The 20,575-nt window shown below is 39.8% G+C and overlaps 2 protein-coding genes across 3 annotated transcripts in view; both read left to right on the top strand.

The window, feature by feature from the left end:
• Positions 1–13,504, top strand: part of Tec (tec protein tyrosine kinase) — a 174,264-nt gene extending 160,760 nt beyond the window's left edge. The window contains exons 19-20 of the transcript XR_012435812.1: positions 12,395–12,449; positions 13,432–13,504. The gene's annotated coding sequence lies outside the window, so the exon portion shown is untranslated. The remainder of the gene's footprint in view (positions 1–12,394; positions 12,450–13,431) is intronic.
• Positions 1–20,575, top strand: part of Txk (TXK tyrosine kinase) — a 64,446-nt gene that overhangs the window by 6,140 nt on the left and 37,731 nt on the right. Inside the window, exons 2-5 of one of the 2 annotated variants that reach the window (XM_020158462.2) lie at positions 12,395–12,449; positions 13,432–13,534; positions 14,373–14,578; positions 16,906–16,971. In XM_020158462.2, the coding sequence (XP_020014051.1) occupies positions 12,395–12,449; positions 13,432–13,534; positions 14,373–14,578; positions 16,906–16,971 (430 nt within the window). Of the gene's footprint in view, positions 1–6,935; positions 12,450–13,431; positions 13,535–14,372; positions 14,579–16,905; positions 16,972–20,575 lie in introns of those variants that run through there. The other variant, XM_020158461.2, reaches the window with a different exon arrangement.

A 20,575-nucleotide genomic window follows, 5' to 3' on the forward strand; every position in this document is an offset into this window, starting at 1 on the left:
ATTGGGAATTTCCTAAAAGGCTAAGAGCTTTCTCTGTGCAGGTTAATGGACAAAGGATTCAAAGAATGGCTTCTGTAATCGACAGGCACCTGTGGAAGGGAGTTCTCTAATGTACTCACTCACCCGGAAGACCGGGGTGTTATAAATTGAAAATGACCTTGAATCTAATGATCATCAACATTTGCTTTTGGTAGAACTAGAACAAACACTCTCTCAATTAAAGCAGCGGCAGTATAGGTCTGTCCCTTTATTTAAAAGGTAATTGTCTTTACTATCAAATCAGAAAAAATAAGTATTTTTGAAAAGTCTTCCTCCTAAATTCCAGAGTGCAGACAAGAGTGAAGATAGCCAAGGAGACTTTTACTGAGTATAGAGTCCACTATGGGAATCCATGAGTTATCAACTCAGGAAGCTGGGGAGGGCCTGACCTAGTCCCCAGATATTCCTGGTGCTGGCTGATACCAACCATTTCTCTTTCATAGTTCTTTGCATTTAAATTCAAAGTATTGCTAACTTAAAGTGGTTAATTTTGTGGGTCAAGATGGTTGGGCCATTGTGCCCAGATATTTGATCTAATATTATTCTGGATGTTTCTGTAAAGGTGTTTGGAGATGAGTAAAGCAAGGCACCTTCTGTAATGTGGGTGCCCCTCTCCAAAAGTTGAAGGCCTTAACAGATCAAAGTCTAACCTGCTCTGAGTAAGAAGGAATTCTGCCTTTGAACTCAAATTACCACCCTTTCCCCAGTCTCCATCCTGCCTACCTATTCCAACAGGCTTTGGACTTGCTATCCTCTACAAATTTGTGAACCAGTTCCTTAAAACAAACTTCTCTTGTTTGCCCTAATACAGGTGCCAGGCTTATATGAACCTGAAAGTGCCTCTAAAAGCAGCACATAGTCCTTGTCTATGGTTATAGCAGTCAATTACACCTTACCCAGAATAAGGATGAGAGCCATCCCCCTGAGAACTGTTTAGGAAGTGGGGAGACAGTTCTCAGTAGAGTTCTGAGTGGGAGGGCCATCTGCCTTTGAGGTGGGTAGAGATGGGGCTCAGAAGAAAGAAGTTGGGGAGAGCTGAAGGTTCACGTCGGCTTCCTCCTGCTTCTTCCTCTGTTCTGTCTTCAGAGGGAGAACCACGTGTGCTTCTGGGTTTGCTTCAAAGGCATCCTGTGAGCCAGGCACCAGTGGCTCACGCATATAATCCTAGCTACTCAGAAGGCAGAGATCAGGAGAATGGAGGTTTGAAGCCAGTCTGGCAAATAGTTTGGGAGACCTATCTCAAAAAATACTCAACCATTAAAGAGTTGGTGGAGTGGCTGAAGTAGTAGAGCACCTGACTAACAAGCATGAGGCCCTGAGTTCAAACTCCAGTACCATCAAAAAAAAAGGTATCCTGCGAGTGCTCAATAAATACTTGCTGAATGGATTCTAGGAAGCCAGTGGGGAAAAGAAGACGGGAAAGTAATAGCTGTGTCCTAGCTGATGGCTACCTTGCCTATCTCATCCATGGGAATAGTGGCTTTGTGATGCTCACAGACTCTGAGCCAAACACTCAGGGCTTGAATTCTGACTCAACTGCTTTTCAGTGTGCTACTGGACAAATTACTGAACTCTGTTTCTCACTGTATCCATAAGGTTGAGGTTGGTTCTGTTCTCCCCACACAACAACAGGACAGATCCCAATGTCCTGTTAAAGTAGTGAGTGAGTCAGTATAGTTCAGTGATATCTTAGGGTACAGAGTGTCTGGCTTATGGTAAGGACCACATTGGTGGAAGTGGGAATGACCATTCTCAGAAGATGGGCTTCAATAACTACATTTTCTGAGTGAGGCACCTGAGTAGTTGCCATGAATCACTTCATTGCTACAAGATGAGCCACATCTGTCTGATGCAAAAGCCTGCCCAACTACATGTGTTATACTAATACAGAAAGAAACTTCAATGCCAGTGAGTTTAAAAAATCCCATTTAGTATTTCGTGGTTTGATGCTTGAGAGTTGTCTCTTTCATTTTCCTTTTGTTAATAGATCTGAAACAAAAGCATAGACTTGTGACCTACCACAAATGCTAGCTAAAGTTCCAGAAGCTCAGCTTCTTTAGCTTTATTGTCCCACCCAATCAAAAGGTCATGGTAAACCTAGTTGTCCCTGTGAGCAAAGGTGTGAGCTACTACGTGGTAGACTGAGTTATTGAAAAGGAGAGAAAAGGTATAACGCCATAGTGAGGTCTTATTTAATAGCGATTTATTGAGTTCTCACTATGTGTCAGGTACTGGTGCTGGTTGCTAAAGTATAAGATGCAGTCCCTGAAATTGAAAAGCTTAGCCAGACATGATGGCAGACACTTGTAATCCTAGCATGTAGGAGAATGAGGCAGGAGAATTGCAAGTTCAAGGCCAGCCTGGGCTACACAATGAGACCCTGATTCTTTTTCTCTTTCTTTCTTTCTTTCTTTCTTTCTTTCTTTCTTTCTTTCTTTCTTTCTTTCTTTCTTTCTTTCTCTTTCTTTAATAGTCACTTAAGCAGCCAAGGCACAAGCAATAACAAAGCTTCATATTTTATATTACAAGAAAGAGAATTCAGTATGTTATTTGCATGACGTATCAATTTTCTCATAATCTCTTCTGCAATAACATTTTAATAAAGGAAGGTGGGGGGTGGTAAAAAATACCAAACTTACTGAGAGGTCAGAGGAACGAAGCACTTAGTATTGTGCACACTACACCAGGTTTTACATACTTTACATGAATCAAACATGAATGTTATTCTAGGAGACCCTGTTTCAACACACCAAAAAAAAATTGAAGAGCGCAAGAGAGCTTAGAATCTAAATTTACAAGAACTCAGAATTTAGCAACTCTTAACTTGGTGTGATATTACCCCAAGGGACATTTGACAATGTGTGGAAACACTTAAGTTTTCACAACTGGAGGGTGGTATTGGGGTAGGTGTTGGTGGGGAGGGGAGGAACTGCGTTGCTGCTAACATCTAGTGTGTGGAGATCAGGGATGTCACTGAACATCTTATCATACACGGGGCAGCTTGCCACAGTGAAGAATGATGAAGCTGGGTGCCAGTGGCTCACACCTGTAATCCTTGTTACTTGGGAGGCTAAGATTGGAAGGATTGCTGTTCAAGGATAGTCCAGGCAAATAGTTTGTCAGATCTCATCTCCAAAATAACCAGAGCAAATGGGCTAGCTGCTCAAGCGGTTGAGTACCTGTTTCGTAAGTGTGAAGCACTGAGTTCAAACCCCAGTCCCACAAAAAAACAAAAACAAAATCATGACTCCATGATTACAGACATGTAATCAGTCTGTTTCTTAGACTGGAAAATCATGATCCAGTCTAAAAAGTTGATAAGAATGAGATGGAGAAACCCCATGAGAGGTGAGGCTTACAAAAAGAAATGACCACTTATTTAAAGTGATGCCTAATCAAGAGCCCCAGAACAGGACATGTCATATATGCTTTGGGAACCCAAAGAAAGAGTAGATGGAATGCATTGCCGTGGAAGTCCTTTCCAGAAGTGTGCACAGTGTGTGAGAATAGAGCAAGTGGGAGAAGCTAATGCAATGGGAATTGATGAGCAATGAGAAGTCAGCGTGGGGTAGCTCAGCTCACAGAACGAACGGCCTTGGAAGTAAGGGAAGTACAATACTGAAATTGAAGTGCAGTTGGTTGAGGCTGCTTTTGGAGAAAAGGGTCTGGAGAACGAATTGAAGGAGACAGCTCAGAGCAGAGATGTCTGGGTTCAAATTCTGACTCCCTACTTAGTAGCCCTGACTCTCAATAGGGAATAATCTTTCTGTGGTTCAGGTTCCACCTCTGTAAAGTGGCCTCTCCACTAAATGGTCATTGTGAGGATTATATAAATTAATGCAGCAATGCAGGTATAAATTAATGAGGACTTAGATGAGGTTTATGGCAGGATGGATGAGAAGAAAAAAGTCACAGTTTGAATAGATTGATGATAGATTGGATATAAAGCATGGGTTTTAGGAAAAACCCAAGATTTCTATGGTAAACTCATACACAGACCAGGAAAGATTAGAAGATGAATAGTTTTCTAATCAGAAAATTATTCTATTTCTAATTAGAATAGAATAGCTTTCTTATTGAGGGTAGTGTCTAAGTTGAAAGTTCTGGGTGGGAAAATGTAAGACAGTAGCTGATCCAGGGAAACACACATCATGCACACATAAAAACTTAGCAGTCCTAGTGGAGGTACCAAACTAATCACAGTCTTGCTTGATTTTTCTGGGGCATTCATTTTCTTTAATCTACAATTTTTAGTTTTGAAATACTATGATCATACAGGAAAACACAGAGAAATTTTAACATGGTAGTGATTAGTCAATAAGTACAGTGACCATTATATACACTTCTTGGCTTTGAAGATATTAAATAGCTTTAGATCTTATTATAGCATGAGATCATAGATGGTTACTGCTCATCTTGCTAGACCATCTTACAGAAGTTTCTAGGCTGAGTACAGTTGGCTGTGCTTTGACCTGTGGCTAAATTGTTCTCCCTCTTAAGCATCAATTTAAGGCTACCTACTAGGGGGCGGAAGGAAGGGGGAAGAAATGACCCAAACATTATATGCACATATGAATAAAAGAAAAAAAAAGGCTACCTACTGCACAGAATGCCAGACTTTATCTTCCTGTGTTTCAAGGACTTTCAATCAAATTTTATCTCTTTAGTCTTATTGCTCATTGCTTTCTATATGTACCTGCTTGTTCTACTTCCAAATATAGTCCGAATAACCCATTAAGACTGAGTCAACAAGTACCATATTTTCTTGATCCATTCATCAGTAGTGGGGCATCTTGGCTGTTTCCATAACTTGGCTACTGTGAATAGTGCTGCAATAAACATGGGTGTGCAGGTGCCTCTGGAGTAACCTGTGTCACATTCCTTTGGGTATATCCCCAGGAGTGGGATTGCTGGCTCATTTGGTAGGTCTATGTTTAGATTTTTAAGAAGTCTCCAAATTTTTTTCCAGAGTGGTTCTACCAGCTTGCATTCCCACCAGCAGTGGATTAGGGTTCCTTTTTTCCCACATCCTTGCCAGTACTTGTTGGTGTTTTGGATGATGGCTAGTCTAACAGGGGTGAGGTGGAATCTTAATGTGGTTTTGATATGCATTTCCTTTATGACCAGAGATGGTGAGCATTTTTTCATGGAATTTTACTCAGCCATGAAGAAAAATGAAATCTTATCATTTGCAGGTAAATGGATGGAACTGGAGAACATCATTCTGAGTGAGGTTAGCCAGGCTCAGAAGACCAAAAATCGTATGTTCTCCCTCATATGTGGACTTTAGATCTAGAGCAAATGCAGCAATGTTGTTGGACTTGGATCACAAGAAAAGGGGAGAGCACATATGGGAGATATAGGAATAGGTAGAAAACCCAAAACATGAAAGTGTTTGATGTCCCCACTCCAGAGGAACTAATACAGAAACCTTAAAACAACAGGTTATCACGAGCAGGGGATCAGAAACCAATGTAAAGATCAGTTAGAGTTGAATCAACATGGGTCGTAACACATGGGTACACGAAAGCAATGCTAGGAATATTTCTATATAGCTATCCTTAACTCAGCTAGCAAAAACACTTTGTCTTATTATGCTTATGTCTTTTCTTCAACAAAATCAGTCACAAGGGCAGAACAGGACCTGCCTGGAACTGAGGAGGGGAGGGCGGGGAAGGGGAGGGGAGGGTGGCAGGGTGGAGAAATGACCCAAACAATGTATGCACATGTGAATAAATGAACAACAACTACAAAAGTCTGAGTCAGGATAGGTATTTGCTCTGAGCAAGCTTATAGTTTGCTGTAACTTCAAACATAGTCGTTCATCCATTTACTCACTCAAGTATTCATCACGTGTATGTTATGTGTCAAAACTGTTCTCACCTCTTGGGATGTATCTGTCAACAAAACAGACAAAGATGTCTGGGGGGAGGGAGGGAGGAAGGAAGAGAGAGAGGAAGGAAGGAAGGAAGGAAGAACAGAGTCTAGAACTTCAAAGTTAGGTGTGCTGATGACAATAACTGGTCAGGACATTCTTTTTGGGAGGGTGAGCTTTGAGCAAAGACTTGGAGGATTAGAGGGAGGTAAGAATGCAGCTCCTGAGGAAGAGTGTCCTAAGCCAACCAAAACCAAAAGGCCTGGGGTGAGAGCAAGCCTGACTTGCTCCAGAAGCAGTGTTGAGGGAGGCAGTACAGCTGGAGGGAAGTGAGCGCTTGCTTAGTGGAAAGATGAGTGGCCACGAGAGGCCAGGTCATGGGACAGGTTTTAAATTAATGACTCTGGCTGCCGTGCTGAGAATAAACCATAGAAGGGAAAGGATAGAAGCCGGAAAAAGTGAGGAGGTTATTCACAGAAACAGATAAGATGGTAGTGGCTTAACCATAGTGAGGGGTGTGAGATTCTGTGTGTGCATGAATGCATGTGCATGTATGGGGGTGCTTTAAATTGTGGAGAAATATAATGCATTGATCAGCTTTCTGTTATGGTGACAAAATACCTGAGATAACTTAAAAGGAGGAAAGTTTTTTTGTTAGAGAAGCAAAAAGAGAGAAAGAAGAGGGGCTGAGGTCTCATATCCTCTTCAAAGTCATGTACCCAGTAACCTAACTTCCTTTTACTAAGCCCCACCTCCTGAAGGTTCCACCACCTCCCAATAATGCCACAAGCAAAGGACCAAGCCTTCAACACTCTGGCTTTTTGGGGACGTGAAAGATTGAAACTCTAGCATATATATATATAAAATGGAAAATTTGTCATTTTAGCTATTTTTGAGGATATGGTTTAGTGACATTAAATATATTCACATTTTGTACAACTATCACTATTATTCATCTCTGGAGCTTTTATTTTTTATCAATCTGAATTGAAGGGGGTGGGGAAAGGGAGAGGGCGGGAGGAAGGGGGAGTAATGACCCAATCATTGTATGCACATATGAATAAAGGAAATTAAAAAAAAATTTTAGGGCACTGTCAGTATGCTTTCTTCGGGTCTCAGTTGTGAGAGAAAAAGCCAAGTCAAAGATGACTTCAGGATCATTGGACTGAGCCATTGGAAAGATGGGATTGCTTTTGACAAGATGGAAAAGGGAGGAAGAAAAGGAGTTCAGATTTCATTGCATATTCAGTTGAGGTACCTACTAGACATCCAAGCACTGAATTTGAGAGGGACTTTGGATATGTGAGTCTGGAGCAAATTAAAGCTGGGCTGGATGTGCTCATCTGAGTGTCACCAGCTGGTGAATGGTTTTTAAACCATAGGAAGACATGAGATAATCAAAGGAGTAAATGAGACAGAGAAAAGAAGAGATCAAAAGCCTTTTTGCCATCTAACATGAAGAAGATGGACTAGAAAAGAGAGCGGCAAAGGAGATTGAGAAGGAGCAAGGGGGTCCAGTGCTGAATGCTATGACAACTTAGTGCTGACGGCTGGATTTAGTGTTGCATAGGTCACGGGCACCTGTAACAAGAGTAGTTTTTTAGAGGTGATAGCTACAAAAACTTGACTGTAATGGTTAAGAGAAAATGGAAGGTGAGCAGTTGGAGGCAACAGATACAGACTACTCATTTCTATATTTTATAATTAGTGGAGCAAAGCTGATGGAGAAAATAAGATTAGTTTGTTTTGTTGTGTTTTTTAAGGGCTGAAGTAATGATAGGAATGATTTAGGAGACAGGGAAAATGGTAATATAGGAGGAGAGTGTTTTTAAAATTTCTAAAATTGAATATTTCCATGCTTAGGCATGAAACTTTGTCAAAATCTATCCTATATCTGACAAACTTTGCTCATTTATGTGACCTACATTTAATTCTGCAGCTACTGGCCTGGACAGATATAGATCTAATGAGGCTCTAAACAACACTGGAGTAAGTTGGTTAGAATGTAGATTAGATCAACTCTTGCCAAATAGACCAAGTCCACAAGAGCTAATGTACCCTCTTTCCAAAGAGTGTTTTGTTATTGTATGTTTTTTGGCAATTTTCTCATGCAGACACCACCAGACACATCAGATGAAAATTGACAAAAGCAGCTGAAATCCAAAAACCAGATGACATGATGTCATGGAGATTTTTAGGAGTCAGAAATGCTTTTTATCTCTATAAATACACCTTTAGATGGACCATGGGAAATGAATGGTTTCTGGTTGCTGAATAGGAAGACAGAAAGTTATTAAGTCAAATTGAGTGATGAACACGAAAGGAAGCAAAAGTGAGTCCTTGCCTGGACATGGACTTGAACTTATACCCAGGGTAGGACTGAGGAATAGTAATGTCCAAATCAGAGAAAGACAAGTAACTAATGCATAAATGTAGGTTTGGAAGATCAACTTCTTTAAAAGGAAAGGAACTAATATGTACTAATTACTGCCTTGGGTGTCTTTATTCTGTTCTACTGGGAGATGACTTATTGGGATTAAATGCAATGCTGACCTCCAAAGTAATTCAGAGACCCTCACGTCTTATGTTATTCATTCACCTCCACCCTGGGAGGGACAGGGAGTTAGTTCTTCCAAACCTCAGGCTCCGGCTGGTTTATACCCATGGGGAGCCGTGGAAGGAAGTTGGAGTGAGGTTGTGTTGAGCTGGCTGTGTCCCTCAACTTCAGATCATAACTGCTGTCAAAGTGAGCTCTGTTCTACTCTACTCTTTCTGTATGGTCCTTTTGGTCCTTGGGATGATAATAGTTTCATTACTGCCGGACCTTTTGGGGTTCCCTATTCCTACCCACATCTTTGTAATTAGTCTATTCATAAATACTTGAAAAATGATTCTAAGTGTGTCAGAAACCTGATAGATACAGTGATTAGCATCAGAAATGATGCTAGAAAATAGAAAATTAGAGCTGGGATTTATTTGATCATCTACTTAAAGGTCTAGGAATAACCTCTTTGCTGAGAAAAAAAATAATTCAATTATCAACTATTTAAATGATCTCTGGTGGTGACCTGGGTTAAAGTCCAAAGGGAGGGCAAGGTACTGACTGTATAGAGCTTCAAGAAAACTACAGCACAAATCCCTAGGAATTTGGAATAATTTCTTGACTTGTGCTGATAACTATCTTCCATTTGAAAAGTTGCTCCTGGCTTGCTACTGGTAAAGCCTGAATGCTTGATCATGGTTCTGACATGTATGTGATCCAAACTGCTTATCCTGAGCCTAGAGTTACCTTGTTCAATGAACTATAGAATTGGGCATGCAAACATTATCCATCTTAATATGGAAGTGGTAATTATGAAAGGGGCCCTAGGAGATCAAGAAAGCTCCAAGAACAGAGGACTTATATTAAAATATTACCTGCTCTTTCTGTTTCTCCTTCAACCTACACTAGTGGCCTGTGGGCTGTTCTCCATCAGCTAATGGAGGAGATAAAGGCTCAGGCCTGATATACGGATAGATCTGCATTGAAGGCCTATATCAAAAGGAAATAAATGGTTACTGTGCTGCAGTCTTGTTCACAGAAATCCTGAAAAATAATGTTGAAATAAAGTCCTTCCAGGACTTCATGCTGCACACCAGTTTGTTCACTTTGTTAGGGAAAGACACAGTCTGAGGCACTGATTTTCACTGACTCATAGGTGATTGCAAACAAGTTGGCCTGCAAATTGGGAACTTGAAAAGAATAAGATTGGGAGATTGGTGACAAGGTGCTCTGTGGGAGAGGAATATGGTTGAAACCCTGAGAGTTGAGAAAGAATGGGAAACTCTAAGCACAGGTTGACAAGATGACCATTCTGTGGAGTTAGCTTTTTCTTTGTTCCATTGGTGCTTGCTGAATGGCCTGGTGAATGCCTTGCCATGTGTCTTGTAACTCAAAAGCATCTGGCTTCATAGAACAGAAGAGTGATCTATTAAAGGTGCAGTGACACCTGGAAGACGACAGTTGTAGTGTGGGTGTCCTGTAGGAAGCAATAACCAGCAGCCCACAACCATGCCACGTGAGTCTGAGAACCAAGGAGTGGCAACAGGAGAGTCCCTTCACCATTTCCTCTAATATCTCACTGGAATGTTGGGGGGTTCCCCCGTGACATTTGTTTGAAGATTCTATTGCCCAAGAGAAGAATCCTTTTGTTAAAGGCAGTGAAGCCCCCGAGTAGAAGATCTTGGTCTTTGCACTGTGGTGTGGAAGAATTCAAGCAGGATTCAAGTCTGGTAAGGGAGATAATGATGTTTATTAAAGACTAAGGAGAGGAAAGGAGAGGAGTTTCAAAAGGCCATGGTGGCCATTGTCAGAAAGAGTTTTTCTCTTTTCCAGGTGTTTTTAAAACTCATGCCACCCTATGGGAAGGGAAGAACCTGGTGATTCCTAACCACCAATAATCGATGAGTGGGGAGGCGCCATAACCTATACACATTTGCAGTTGAGAAGAAGACTTAGAGGAAGAGAATATTAAACTTAAAATACAATATTAAGTCATATATGTTTTAAGACTCCTAAACATTTCCTATCTTAGCCTGCCTCACTTTCATTAGGGATTATTGGAATTTGAGCCTACCCTCAGGCCATTGTGGGTTTGTTTGTACCACTGAATGAATAAGCACTGACAGAGGGCTGTGTCCCCATGGTGAATATCCTGATTACCAGTAGGGAACTGAGTTAATGTATCACAGTGAGGACAAAGAAGACTTTGGAACTCAGGGAATACACTAGCTTCATTTCTTACTATTTCTAATTAATGTTAAGTTGTAACCTCACAAGATAAGAACAACCAAGAATCCAACCACTAGGAATGAATATTTGGGGTGTCCCACCAGAAAAAGCACCTCATTCAATGTAAGTCTTTGCAGAGGTAAGGGGGTGGGAGGAAGAGTGACATGGTAATGGAGAAAGCATCTGTGATTTTCAACTTAGGACTCAGGACTAGTATAGAGGTCACAGAATCGCAGCAGCAGTTTGTTACTTTTCTATTTCCTTCTCTGCCTTACTTACAGAATCCTGATAGTGGTTACCGTGCTTGATCAAATTGACATCCCATTGTTTTTTTTTCTGAAGGGACTTTGTGTATCCCTTGTCCTATGGACATAAAGGTTTTACTCAAGTAAGGGACAAGAGTGGAGGGGCTTTTCTATACTCTGCCTATATCTTTACTTTTTATAAAAAAAAACAAAAACAAAAAACAAAACATGCCTCTCAACCTATTCCAATTTGTGCGTGCCTTCTGAACATTGTTGGGTTCCTGAGAACATCCTTTCTATGTTCTGGGGACTTTAAAGATGATATCTATTTATTATGCATAGCATCGTAGGTCTTGATTAACATTTTACTATATATCTGGCCTTGTTTGAGGTGTTTCACGTGAATCGATTCCTTTAGTCCTCACAACAGCCTTCCTGGTTAGAATCCTGTCATTCATGCAGATGAAGAAACTGAAGCACAAAATAGTTAAGAATTTTTCCCAATGTCACAAAATTAGAGATTAACCTCTGCCCTATAAGGCTTCTCAAAGAAAGGCGGTGTAGGTATTATTTACTTTGTTTTTACAGATGGCAAACTAAGACTTAGAGAGGTAAAGGGACTGGATAAAGTCAGCCACATAGCCACAAGGAAAGCCCAGCTCTGTCTGACCTTGAAACTAATGTTCATCTCTAACGTTAGGATCACTTTGCTGCTTTACTAATACTTATTTTTGGGTGTCAAATGAGTGGACTGTGAAATGCAGGTTCTATGAAAACAAAACATCCTTTTGAAATTCAAATTTTACTGATGGTCTTGAAAACCCAAACCATCTAACTTAAAAATATTAAGCCTGGTTGTTACCATGGATAATAAGTAACAAATTGGTGAGATTACTTAGCTGAAACTTTTTATTTCTTCCTAATTTTGGAAAAAAAAAGTAAAGAAAAAAGATTAATCTTAACAATAAAATTTAAGCATAACCTAGATTTTACTAGCTGGTTCTTAGATTTAATCCATAAAAAAAAGTCAAGGGCCTATTTTTTATTTTTAAATTTGAAAAAACGGGATGGACCCTGTGAACAGAAATCCTGGGAGAACATTGTTTCTGGCATCCTATTCTTTTGTACATTTGTTAGCTAACATTTGCCCTGACAAAGGAAAAGTAAAATACATTGGTCATTTATCATTTGCAGACTGAGGAAATATGTAAACCAGGCCAGAGGAGAAGAGCCTGAGAAGGGAAACCACACTGGTCAGGGTGCCAGGAACTTCTTTTTTGGTTTTGTAACAGTTTTTTTGTCTTTCACTAGTGAAAGAGGGGACAGTCAAGCTGTTCATCTGCTTATAACAATTCGTAGTGCCCTGCCCTTGGGGACTTCCCCTTTGGAATAGCTCCTCCATCTTCATCTAGCGGATGTTATGGACTTGTGGCTTCCTAACAGTGAGAATGATCTGCTTTTCAGACAATACCTTCCAGTCTGTGTTCTGTTGCTGCTGTTGCTGCTCAGTGCAGAAGCGGTGAGTCTGCTTCCAAGGCCAAGTTCTTGGAAATGAATTAATGCCCAGTGTCATTATTTACTGTCTCTATGTCTCTGCTTTCTCTGTCTGAGAGCCCTCCTCCCATTTTCTCCCCATTGAATGCCCTGTTGACTTAAAGGTGTAAGTCAAATGTCAGGTGGTCTGTGATCCTTGCCCACCCTCCTAAACAAAATTGTTCCTTCCATTATGTTCCCACAGCATATGGCTGTGTTCCACCCTGTGCTCTTCCCAATTTACATGAAAGAATCCTGTTTTAGTTATCTGAGTATCTCTCAGAACTATCAGTGTATCTTATACTTTAATGCCTTATGACAGTGTAGGAATTAAATCCAAGACACCCACCATATTAATGATAATGGCTACAATTAATGACTGCCCTGCATGTCAGACACTAGGCTAAGAGGTTTATACCTATTCACATGAATACCTCTCAGAACCACTTTCGGTATCGTTATAATTCCTTCTTTACAGATGAGAAAATTGAGGCTTATATTGCTTATCCAAAACCACACTATGAAATGGTAGAGTTGGGGTTCAAACTCACGTTCTTAATGACCATACTCTGTCTATTTATAGCAATAGATACTTTCAAATGAGGTAATGTATATAAAATGATAAGCACTTGGCCTGATAAATTTGTCATTAGCATGATTAGAAGTTTATGTCCCTAATATGCATCCGACTCTGTATGGGCATGTGACATGTTCTCTCAACTGTATTTCTTAATAACTCTGCATGCTCTTAGCATATCTAGTTCCTGGATAAGGAAAATTAAGTCCTGAGAGCTGGGAATTTGTCCAAGGAGATTGAGTTAGGAAGACTTTAAGTAAAAAAAAAAAAACCAAAAAACCAAAAACAGTTGGAAAGATTCCTCATCTCTTCATTTTTGTGTTAATCTAATGATTTGTGAATACCCTTAACGTGTGTAATCATTGGTAACATGATTGCTTTTCAATGTCAGACGAGTAAGAACACAAATAAACCTGAGCAAAGATGAAGAAATTTCAGAAAAATATAATCAGCATCGGAGGCCGTGGTTTGGCGAACAGTCAAGGAAGAAGCAAGTGAGTATCGTTGGAGGGAGAAGTCCATACTCCATGAACTGCCGTGGCCATGCCCAGAACTTAATGTCATGTTTTGCACATAATAAGGGCTCAATAAACAGTGAATGAATGTTCTAGAAGAAAGGAAAGAAAAAAAGACCAGTTAAAATAGCCTCTTCTGCTATACTTAAAGACAGATCTTGAAACTAATCAGCAAATAGGGGGAAAGTGAATGCTGGCTCCTGCCTTGTTAAGGTAAGGATTAAATTCTAGTTTGGTGTTCAGAGAAAGAGTATCCTTGGGGATGAGACGTGAGCACAAATACAAGCTCACAGTACAGGAAAGGGAAGGACAAAGTGAATCTGTTGCAGAGTAAATCGTCTTTTAAGAATTGTGATGTGCAAAACTCCAATGCAAGGCTGGCAAGAGAACTTGTGATCTCAAAAATGTATAAAACCTTGGGGTATCACTGTACCCCAAAATTGTTTTATTTATTTAAGCGGAGTTGGAGTTTGAACTCAGGGCCTCACGCTTGCACTCTTCCCACTTGAGCCACTCCTCCAGCCCCTGTTTTGTGATGGTTTTTTCGAGATAGGGTCTCATGAACTATTTGCCTGGGCTGGCTTTGAACCGTGATCCTCCTGATCTTTGCCTCCTGAGTAGCTAGGATTACAGGCATGAGTCACCTGTTCCTGGTCAAAAGATGTTTTATAGTTAGACATTTCCTATGTTGATTCCTGTTTTCTGCCTTGCTGTGGCCAGATAGGAGAAATGAGCTAGCAGGTTAATATCCTCCATTCTTTTTTTTTAGTACCTCACTAAAACAATAGTTGAATAACCCATTCTTTGGTTTTCATAGTCCAACAGAGGCCGTGTGCAACCATCAAAACGCAAGCCACTGCCTCCCCTCCCACTCTCGGAGCTTGCTGAAGCCAAGATCAAGGTCAAGGCGCTTTATGATTTTCTGCCCCGAGAATCCGGTAATTTAGCACTAAAGAGAGCAGAGGAATACCTGATACTGGAGAAGTGCGATCCTCACTGGTGGAAGGCCAGAGACCGTTTAGGGTAAGACACACAGCTTAGTCCTTATTGAAGTCCTCCTCTCTTTACCACTGAAGACAGAAACACAAACAAGACCCTGGTTGGTGGCTCATGGCCTCTGAGTTAAAACTCTACCTCTGCATGGAACTTGGCTTCCACACCCCCATCTCTAAGAGGGGGTGTTAGAACCCCAGGATCTCAGGTAGAGTCTCAGAACCAGACACCCCTGGCTTCACACTCTGATGCTGCATTGCTACTGGGTGTTCTTGGGCAGGTCACCTACCCCCTCTGAGTTTTTGTTAAATGGAAATAATAATTCCTATTATATAGGTTCTTATTTGTGCTTTCTTTAGCTGGGAGTTTGCATTTGTTTCTGGTCAGGCTGTAAGGTAAGAGTGGAAATAATTATTCGCTTTTACATTTCTACAATGACTAGTTTTTGAAAGTAAACACGTGGTAGTTGCTGAATTAAGTTAGAAAAAATACCCTCGGATACAACTCATGTTAGTTGCAATAGATTATTTTTGTTGTTTTTGGTATTTTGTTTTTGAGACAGAGTCCCTCTGTGTAGCCCGGGCTGTCCTCCAACTCGAGGTCCTCTTGTCTTTGCCTCAGGAGTGCTGGGATTACAGACATGTAACACCATGCCCAGTTCTACAATAGATTATTGAGGCCTGACTGTAGTCTTAGGTTAAGAAGAATTCTGAGGAATACCTGAGCTCCCTGACACTGTCACTGAATTCTTATACCTGCCAATATTGTTTTAGGTACCTAAGAATTCCAAACAACTCAATTATATCTCTTTTTCCTTAATCACACTTTTCTGGTGATTTGGTTTCTCAACAGTTCTGAGTTTGGGGTCAAAATGTGATAGAGACTTTTCAGGGAAAAAAGAGGCATTAGTATGTTCTGGACTGAATAAAGACCCTCCTCTATAAGACTACTGGAATACCTCAGACTTAAAAAAAAAAACTGTATTAACATTTGATTTTGTAGTTAAATGAATAGAGTTTGTAAAAGACTGTCAAAACTCTTTTTCTTTTTTTTTTTTGGTGGTATTTGGACTTGAACTCAGGGCCTCATGGCTTGCTAGATAGGCGTTCTTACCATTCCACTACCCCTGTTTTGTGATGGGTATTTCGAGATAAGTTCTCAAGAACCATTTGCTGGGGACTGGCTTCAAACCTTGATTCTCTTGATCTCTGCCTACTAAGTACTAGGAGTACGGGCATGAGCCACTGGAGCCTGGCTAAAATTGTCAAAATTCTTCTCTGCCACTTCAATCCCAGTCTCTGTCCCCAACGCAAACACCATTGTCCATTTAGTGAATAAATCATCATTCATGATGAGCTTAGATAGTCACATTATAGTATACCGAATTATTTATAGATTTAACTCACCTTTCATGTTTTGTTCTACAACTTGCTTTTTATTTCTCAATAATATATCTTGGAGACATTTTTTCAATTTCAAATGGTATGAAAGTATAGGAAAAGAAAGCCCCCTACTCTGCTGACAGATGTGTAAATTGGTATTTCCCACTTTGAGGGCAATTTGCTGTGTCTACTGAAAGATGCAGGTATTTAGTGATTTAGCAATCCCCCTCTTGGTCTCTATCTTGGAGAGATAATCTTACTTGGGGGCACAAAGGTATGTTCAAGGATTTCTTTATAATATTGCTTATGATAGAGGAGTAAGTCCACTAGAATATCCATGGCGTGGAATACACTGCAGCAACAGAAAAGAGTGAAGCCAATATCTTTGTAATTTCCGGTTTTTAAAACTTAGTCATTATGACATCCAATGCTCATTTTCAATGTCTCCTTTTCCTTTTGAAAATACATTAGGGCTGGGTGTGGTGGCACATACTTGTAATCCTACCACTCAGGAGGTTGAGGTGGGAAAAAGTTTGAGGCCAGCCTGGGCTACATAGTGAGACCATGTTTCTTCAAAACAAAACAAACAAAGAGACCTGACATGGGGCTGGGGTGAGGCTCAGTGGTAGAGCACTTGCCTAGTATGTTTGATCCTAGCACCTCAAAGAGGAAAAAAAAAATCTATCTATCTATCTATCTATCTATCTATCTATCATCTATCATCTATCATCTATATCTATCTATCTATCTATGAAACCTCTTAAGCTGGCCATCTTATAAATTGAGATCTTAGTGTTTCTTGTATAGAGATTTTTGTGGAGTTGTAAATGAAAAATACTTTTTTCTTCTTTTAACAATTGAGTCAATGAAATGAATTTGATCTTCCTCTACATCCTTGGTGTTTTTAAAAGAACTGTTGTCACCATGTCACAAACATGCCAAGCATTTTGCTTTTTGTTTTATCTTTTGTTGTAGGAACGAAGGCTTAATCCCAAGCAACTATGTGACTGAAAACAAACTCACCAATTTAGAAATCTATGAGTAAGTAAGTCTCCTTCAAAGTCTGCTGCATGTTAACCCGTGACAATCGGGGACCATCTGACAGCTTGAAAGTGTAGATACTGGCTTTGGTCTGCAAAAGGAAAAGAAAGTAGCACTTTTGACAGCTTGAGTAATAAGGACTTCTGATGCTTATTGTGGTCAGTTCAGAAACTTCTTTTTCTTAGCTTAAGCTTATTTTTGATTTGTTTTGTATGGCTACTTCTCTGTAGCTCTCTCTCTCTCTTTTTTTTTTAACAGAGTGAAGGCAAAATCTTCTGGCACTTGCTTTACTATAGGTTTTAAATGGAAAATTTACTTTAAAAATAACATTAGATTTTCAATAAGCAGTAAATTGCACTTAATATATAGACAAATTACTATATTTTAACTCAGGTTTTGATATGTTTTAGAAATAACTGAAGAAGCCAGGCACCACTCACATCTATAAGCTACTTGGGAGGCTAAAATCAGAAGGATCATGATTTGAGGCCAGTTGGGGCAAATATTCACAAGACTCCATCTCCAAAATAACAAGAGCAAAATGAATTGGAGATGTGGCTCAAGAGGTTTTGCAACTATGAAGCCCTAAATTCAAGCCCTAGTCCTACCGAAACAAAACCCAAACAAGAAATAGCTGAAGATAAGAACTAGATGGGCAAAATCACTGAAGTTCTGTCTCCAGTCTGTTTATTACAATTATAGACTAGGAAGGAGGAGATCTTCATCACTCTGTAGACCCTTATTTTTTAAATGAGAAAGTAAAGTTGATAGATTAATTTATAGGTAGAAATTGGTGAGCTGGAACCAGTTCTAAGTGCTTGTTTAAAAAACACCTTAAAATGGTGATTTTATATTATGTGCATTATCGTTCAATAAAAATGCCCCAAACAGAACAAAACAAAATTCATGTGATCAGTTTGCCTCTAGCTTCAGTGTACTCAGGGCAGGAAGCAGGAAGCAGGAAGCAGTTTACTTCCAGCATGTGCCCTTCCTCCCTTGTACTTGTTTTGCAATCGGCACATGCTTCCAGCAGGGAGCAGTACTAATGTAAGTAGCAGCATTAACATGGAGCTTCTTTTATAAATGATTTGTTATTATTTTTTATTCATATAACATGGAGCTTCTTGAGAACCAGGCACGGACTATAAAGGAAGGAGAGAAACTCGGTTGCTCTTGCTACTAATCTTAGCCTACTCGAAAGCCAGACTCGGTAGATCCCTCCCTAAAATAACTCCAATTCCAGAAACTTTAGTGAATAATGTAGACTTTCTCAGAGTGGAGAAGTAACCCCAAGACACAGAGCACATGTCACATCACTTTACCAGGTTTCTCTGTTAGCTATCTCTTGGTTCTCCCTCCTGTTGCTCTGCTCAGCTCCACCACAAGGTCTCTTCTCTCTTCTTGCCTCCACTCAGACAGCCAGGACCTGAACCCTTTAGTCCTGATCCAAGATTTCAGTCTTCAATAGAACCGAGTCCTCTGGTAGCTACCTATTGTTACTCAGGCCTGTACCAGGGGATGTTGCTACCATCCTCAGCTGAAGCTGGCCAACAAAAACCAGGTCTCTTGAAAGGCCAGGCGGAGATTTGTATGGAAATCTGCTTAAAAACACAGAAAAATAAATCTTTTTTTTCCATACTGTTCTTCAGTTTAGATTGCCCAGAACACTAAGGTGGAGACCTGTGACAATGCATAGCACAGTGCCTGGTGGACACTGGTGATTGGACACCCATGACTCAATGATACTACTTTCCTTCCTTTCATTATTAATTCGTTGTGAATTCCCCTGTGTAGACAAGGCTTGGGCTCTTGCGGCAATGCCTTGCTTATACTGTACACAGTGGGTCAGAGCAATTAAACTCGCCGGGGACGGAACTGCTGTGTCATTTCTTTGGGCCTTCATTTCCATGATTCTTTAAAAATTTTCATTTTAATGACTCCAATTTTGGGAAGACTCACTTGAAAAATAAGACTTATTAAAGTACAGATAGAGTAGTCCTCATTATTAATCACTAAAATATATTGATCACTTACAATGTGCCAAACACTGTTCTAATGACTATACAAAAATTGCTGTCCTAGGGTGCGGTGCTGGACTGTGTGCTTACAAATAGAGCAATTGGGTCCAAATTCCAGGATTGCTGCTGACTGGTGCTTTGATTCTGGGCCACATTGCCTAATGTCTCTGATGACCTAAAACACAGGGACAATGATACCTACCTCATTCAGTGCACAGTGATTGTTCATTACATTACAGTCATCATTAATATTTCTGGGAACCAGAAATAACAACTAGGAAAGGCATGTACAGGTTGGTGTACTTGCCTGGTGCTACAGGTACACAACAGGCCCTAGTTACTTCAGCCCCCGGATCATTTTATTTGGTCTGTTTGTATTTATTATATACTTAGGACGAACCAGATGGTAGCAAGTATGTCATAAAACATGCAGAATCTTTCTTCCTTTATGGATCTTATAGTTTCATGAGGAAACAGGAACTGAACAACTAAACTTAAGAACAAATATATAATGCTATATTGCAGTGTTATAAAGGGAGCATAGGACCCTGAGGGGGAGAACACAATGAAGCGATATGATGTGGAGGGGGGGTTGGGTTGGGGAAGACCTTTCTGAGGAAATGACATAAAACCTAAATATGGTAAGAGGCAGTTAGGGAGAAGATCCTGTAGCTATGAGCACTTCCGATGTCTAAGGAACCTGTGTACATAGAAAGACTATGATCACTCTGGCTTTAAATATAATTTATTGACATTACAGTGTAAAAACTGAGTTTTCAGTAAGCCCTTAAATTAAACACATAAATCTTAATGTGCTACTTTTAAATATAAATAAACAAAAACAATCACCTAAATTCAAACTCAACTTACTAAAGGTCCTTAAATAATCCTATTTATAAGCTCAAGTTAATTAAATGTCCTGAAACATTTAATCTGCATTAATAAACTGAATGCAGTCAACTATCTATTTAGGTACTTCACAGGATTGCCAAGGCAAATTTACAATTGTAACAAGCTCTATGTAAGTCTTTTAAATGATCCTGGAAATCTGATAAATTAAACTTATAAATGTGAGAAATTAAGTTCTTTTAACTGTAGGATTATCATTCAAAAATTTCTCAAATTCTCTTCAACTTCAAATAACAAGTTTAAAATTAATTAAGCATTTGAAATCAGAGACAAAACCTAATGCACTAGATTCTTTTAAAACTATAAGCAATTTAAATAGTAAACACTGATAATTCAGAACTTTACAGAAGTATGAATTTATGTCATTATCTCTACACTGAATCTTTGATATTCCCAGCATTAGAAAGTTGCTTACTAAGTTGGATCTACCTTCTCAGATCTAATTAGGTCTTCAGGTTAAAAAAAAAAATCAAGAGTATGATACTGCTACTTATCAATCAGCAACCTGATTGGGCATCGAACTTTATGCCTTCACATTTACAGGGTGTTTCAGCTCAACTGTAGCTGGATGTACTGGATTTCTTTAAATGTCCATCAGAGTTCTCCTATAATGTTCACGTTATTTGGTATTAGTTTTGTAACTGGTACTGTCTAGGTGTAGGAGTTACAGACTTACC

Source organism: Castor canadensis, chromosome 9, assembly GCF_047511655.1.
Source record: "Castor canadensis chromosome 9, mCasCan1.hap1v2, whole genome shotgun sequence".
NCBI lineage: Eukaryota > Metazoa > Chordata > Mammalia > Rodentia > Castoridae > Castor > Castor canadensis.